This window comes from Zingiber officinale, chromosome 1B (assembly GCF_018446385.1).
Source record: "Zingiber officinale cultivar Zhangliang chromosome 1B, Zo_v1.1, whole genome shotgun sequence".
NCBI lineage: Eukaryota > Viridiplantae > Streptophyta > Magnoliopsida > Zingiberales > Zingiberaceae > Zingiber > Zingiber officinale.
In genome coordinates this window covers 160,721,228-160,726,767 of record NC_055986.1, presented here as the reverse complement: position 1 = coordinate 160,726,767, position 5,540 = coordinate 160,721,228, and the positions used below count along the sequence as shown (strand labels likewise).

Genomic DNA, 5,540 nt, shown 5'->3' with positions numbered 1-5,540 from the left:
GGAGATTAATACCGACAGTAATGCCATTATAAACATCATTGTTATATTTTTGACAGTTTTACAATCTTTGTCAAAAAAAGGAGAAGATGAGGGGCATTTTACAATAGCACAAGTGCTCCTTAAATGACCCAAAACCATGAAACAATTGAACCAGAAGCCAGGCCAATTCCTAAGAACAGCACCATCACAATTCCTGCGGTCTCTGAATGTTGTATTGGCACAGATTTTGGTGTTAGTATCATCAACACAGAGGTCAAGTACCCATTTGTAAGACCTAAAAGACATGTCAAGATTGTCACTGGAACTTCGGTGCGAAAGAATTTCGGGCCATGTAAGCAACCCAGGAACAGCGGGTAGAACAGAAGCCTCACGATGCAGGAAACAACTGCAACATTTTCATTCTCCAGGAGGTAAACTGCGGTCAGGGACTTCCCAACCAAATCAAACACATTGTATCCGGCAATGAGAATAATTGGGTACCAGTCTTTCAGGGTCTCAGAATGGACGTCTTCTGTAATATATCCAGGGAAAATTGATAGTGTGACGAGATATATGAGCATGATCCCAAAACCAGACCATTTGATCCTTCCAACAATGTGACATAGTGTTGACCTCCATACAGATCCACTCATGAGGCCTTTCTCGGTCTTCTCTTTTTTCATAGCTGCTTGTTTGATGCCTTTGTAGTACTGAACAACCGGAAGCCTGTCGGCTATATTGTAACAAGCGATGCAGATGACCATCATCACAACACTCACAATAAAGTATAAATTGGCACTTTGTCTCAATCCATGAGCATCTTGAGGATAAATGGATTTTGTAAATACTCTCATAGCTGAAACAAGTACTCCTGTATATCCATGGCATTGTAAGTTGTAATCTTAGTTAAGAATGCCAAGATCAAGAAAAATATCTAAAGAATAAAAAGAATATGCAGATAAAATTGTGTATTTACTCAACTTCTAGAAGGCAAAGATTTCAGCCATAACATTAAATACATGTCCAAGCAATATGAGAGTATTATATTGCATTAATCTTTCCCAACCAAACTTAGAGTTAGTGAATTTGCCAGAGTTATACTGTCTCTTTGTAAAACTTGTCTGATTTCCACTCTGTTGATTAATTATTACTGCTGTAGCTTAGACAACTAGAAGCAAGCTGTCTTCCTTCCCAGCTTAACATTTATCTATGCTTTCTTCTATTTGCATGTATTTTGTTAAAAGAGTAGTCCTTACATGCCTTAGTGTGATGGGATAAAACGTAAGTTCATTTCTTCAGCATTCACATGGTTGTCCACCAAACATTTCTAGAAAAGCAAAAGACTAAGGCATTGTGCGCTAGTACATCTATCAGAAATTAAAGGACTAACCCTAATGTTGGTTCAGCATCAGATAAAGGTCTCGTCGCTGACCATCTTGTAAAAATATTCCAAGTCTGTAAATTTTATATGGTCTAATATACTTAAGACTAGGTGAGTGGAGGTTTCATCACAAGTCATGGCATCCATGATCATCACCCTCAATGAGGCTTCTAACTATGTAACAGAGTCACTTCTTTCACTCGTCATGGCATCCATGATCATCACCCTCAATGAGGCTTCTACTTGCAGCTTCTTCTAGCATCCCTTCTATGACTATGGTCTCCACACATCATTGCCTCGATGTCAAGACAATTTCTCCATGTGTCACTAATTTCAAACGTCCCAACCTCAAAGCCCATTGGTGCTTTATTCATCAACACATACTGCAATAGCAGTGTTGGATCTTCATCTTTGCAATCCCCCATGTTGAGTTTGCACTAGTAGATCAACAATCATAATCAATAGACAGCCAATATCCACCACCAGCTAAAGGCCGTTTAGCTTCACGGCCATCACCACAAAGAAAATAAATGGAAAAAATATGCTGCTTAAGCATTTGCCAATGTTCAGTTCATGGGTCAATTAGAACAGTTGACCAAAAAACATATTGGTATTCCTAATATTAGACAGATCTGTGAAAAAAATTGATGCCCAAATCTGTCAATTAGAACATTTAGACCTTAATTCCTACGCCACTGTTCTTTTAAGAAACATCAGTTGAGTTGTTCGTGTGATGTTCAGATACCCAACCACTTGCTCATCCCATCAATGGAGATCCATTTTTCGATTACGTAAAGAATAGGGAACATGTTTCCCTTTGCGTGACTTTACCAATTATGGAAAAAGCAGCAATTAGGTTTGAAAAATAATCCATACCAGAAGCGGCAGTGCCGGCGACGACCGCCTGCATGTACCTCTCAGGGAGCTCTCCGGCGGATCCGATTACTCCACCCTGGACAAGGGCGTCGGCTATACCGGATAGGACCACGGCACCGACAGTGACATCGTACGCTCCATAAAGACCCCTCACGCCCTTGACGTAGGCGGCATCCATGATCGGGACGACGAGCAGAGAGACGACGAAGAGAGCGAGGCCGGCGTTGATGCGTAGCGGGGCGCTTGACAAGTGGGCCCAACCGACGATGAGGAGGAGGAGGAGGAGGCATGTGAGCATGTAGGAAACCGAGAAGACGCGGTCGACGGGAGCGTCCGGGTAAAGGTAGGAGAAGTAGTCGACGGCGGTGATGAAGGAGTTCCACGGCAGGAGGAACCCCGCCCCCAGGATGAAGTACACCGCGTACGCCAATTGGAAAGCGTCCTTCGGTGCGGCCTCAGCAACCGCCTCCTCCGAGTACGCCGTCGGCGACTCCTCGCCGCCGGCCGCCTCAAGGAGAAGTCCTGCCCTTTCGTCATTCCCTTCTCCGCCCATCCTCTGTCTCTCTCTCTCTCTCTCTCTCTCACTCTCTCAGCCCGATGGCTTAGTAAAATACAAGAATTGTAATAAGGCCTCAACTGTCCATCCGAACTGTTGCTCTTCTATCTCCATCTATCTGAACCGTTCATCTTCTGGGGTACGTGAATGGACCAGGGGTCAGGGGACAAAGTACACCGGTACCACGTGGCAAATATGATTATTAATCTAAAGTAATATAGTTTAATAACCATGATTGACACCCAAACATATTTATATATATATATATAAAAGAAAATCTTATACTGCGATACCTTATGTACGGTTTTACTACGGTACTTACTACATCAGCGAGAAATCATAAAAAAAGGTAGGGGGATCGGTCTGTGGACCGATCCACCTATAGCCTGATCGATCCACAGACCGATCAGGCTTCGAAGCCAACTCTCACAGAGAGTTAGTTGATCGGTCTGGAGACCGATCAGCCTAGGGCCTGATCGGTCCACAGACCGATCAGGAGACTCCGAGACCGATCAGGTTGGAGCCTGATCGGTCCAGGCCGACCGATCAGCCTAGGGCCTGATCGGTCCACAAACCGATCAGGAGACTCCCAGACCGATCAGGTTGGAGCCTGATCGGTCCAGGCCGACCGATCAGCCTAGGGCCTGATCGATCCACAGACCGATCAGGAGACTCCCAGACCGATCAGGTTGGAGCCTGATCGGTCCAGACCTACAAATTCTTTTTCATTATCAAATGTGACATACAATGAAGTAGGCGTGATTTTGATTCATCAATTTAGAATTCTAATTCTTTTTTAGTTTGATGAGGATGGTAGAATGAGTATTTGGCTGGTTATTCTTTTTAGATTTGTTTTCTTGTTTATGTAGGTACATATATAAATTTTGTGAGAGTTTTTAACGAAGAATATAATGATCAATTTAATATGTTTTTTTCCTCTTGGAGTTATTATTAAAAAATGATTAAAAAAAAGATAAATGCATAATTATTTTTTATTCATTGTCGTTGATATTTGACGATGAGAAAAAGATTTTTAACAATAGAACTTTTCATCTTCATTTGATTTTAATTCATCAATTTAGAATTTTGATTCTTTTTTTATTTGGTGAGGATGGTGAAATAAGTTTTTGGTTGGTTATCCTTTTTAGAATTTTATTTTTTTATTATTTATAAGTATATATATAAATTTTATAAAAAAAAATATTGAAAGATATAAAGAATTAATGATCAATTTAATGTATTTTTTTCCTTTGTAAGATTATTATTAAAAATATATATAAAAAGATGAGCATAATTATTCTTTATAAGATTTCTTACACCTAATTTTTGGTCAATATTTCAAAGAATGTATTTTAAAAATCAGTTACAGACGTGTTGATTTTAAGATTTATAGAGTATCATATTTAAAATTAGCATTACAGTAATATTATATTTTTAAAAATTAATATTACAGTGATAATATTATTTGAATATAACATCGTAATAGTTGATGAGAGGGATAAATAAAAAAAAATATAATCATCTTTAAATGTGATATTTAGCCCATTGCCGAATTAATTTGGTTATTTTTTTAATAGAATGTTGACCTATGATCGCTTGGCTGATGAGTCAGTACTTTCTAATTTATTTTATTAGCTAGTTAAAAGATTTATGGGATTGAATCAATTAATTAATTGACGTAAGACAAATATTACCAATTAAAAAAAAATTAATAAAGAAAATCCCTTGAGTCTCCTCATCCACCTCTTCTCATATCTCTCATGACAATAAATAAAGTTGTAAATGAGTCGAATCGAATTTGAAGGAGTTTAAGTTTATTTGATAAGGTAATCGAGCCAAGCTGAGCCGAGCTTAAAATGAACCAAGCTTATGAAATAATTGTTCAAGCTTTGTTTGATTTATTTTTTATGAGCTTAAGCTTGGTTTATTTAGATATTATCGAGCTTTCAATTCAAATTTATTTAATTATTTGAAACTTTTAATTATTTGATTGGCTATTGAACTTGATAATTCAAACTTATTTATTTATTTATTTTATTATATTTCATTAGTTATTTAGTATATTGATAAAAGGTTTATTAATTAATATGGTTCGTGAACATTGTTCATGAATATTAATGAGCTGAACACATATATGTTCAATCTTATTTATTTAGTTTAACTAATTCTTCAAATTTATTTATTTAATTGATCCTGTATATGTTAAATGAATATAAATATACTCTTATCACAACCAATACTAAATTTGATCATAAATACTTAGTTCATTTATGATCCTAGTAATAAATTCCAATAATGACCATATCTCATCAGGTTAAAGTGTCAATCTCTTTGATCCAATAATACTGATAATTATCTTGAAGACACTAATAATAAAATAAGCTTCATCGTAGAACGTGTTAATAATACATATGGAATCGCTACATCAATAATCCTCCTAAAATCAATCCGATATAGAGTATAGGAAAGACACGGAAGGTTGTGAGCTATGTGAGTTGATGAACAAGAAAGTTAAAATATTTGATTTATGGGTAGATAACAATGAGAAGAGCGTTCAGTTGTCATTTAGGAGGGGTGTATTCAATGTTGGACTTTTAATTATTTTGAAAGACTTTTGTAAATTTTAAAAATGTAGGTATATTCAATTTAGACTGTTATAAATTCTATAGAAATCCAATGGTATGCAAATTAGATTTTTATATAGTTGTAAAAAGTCATGTGGTATTCCAAAATTTTAATAGATTTTCA

At 36.8% G+C, this 5,540-nt stretch overlaps 1 protein-coding gene across 1 annotated transcript; it reads right to left on the bottom strand.

Moving 5' to 3' along the window:
- On the bottom strand, window positions 1-2,842 carry LOC121986641 (equilibrative nucleotide transporter 1-like). Its single transcript, XM_042540595.1, has 2 exons — window positions 2,237-2,842; window positions 1-850 (listed from the first exon to the last, which is right to left on the bottom strand). Exons 1-2 carry the CDS (start codon window positions 2,787-2,789, stop codon window positions 120-122), a joined length of 1,284 nt encoding a protein of 427 aa, XP_042396529.1. The 5' UTR covers window positions 2,790-2,842; the 3' UTR covers window positions 1-119.
- Between the last annotated feature and the right edge of the window lie 2,698 nt (window positions 2,843-5,540).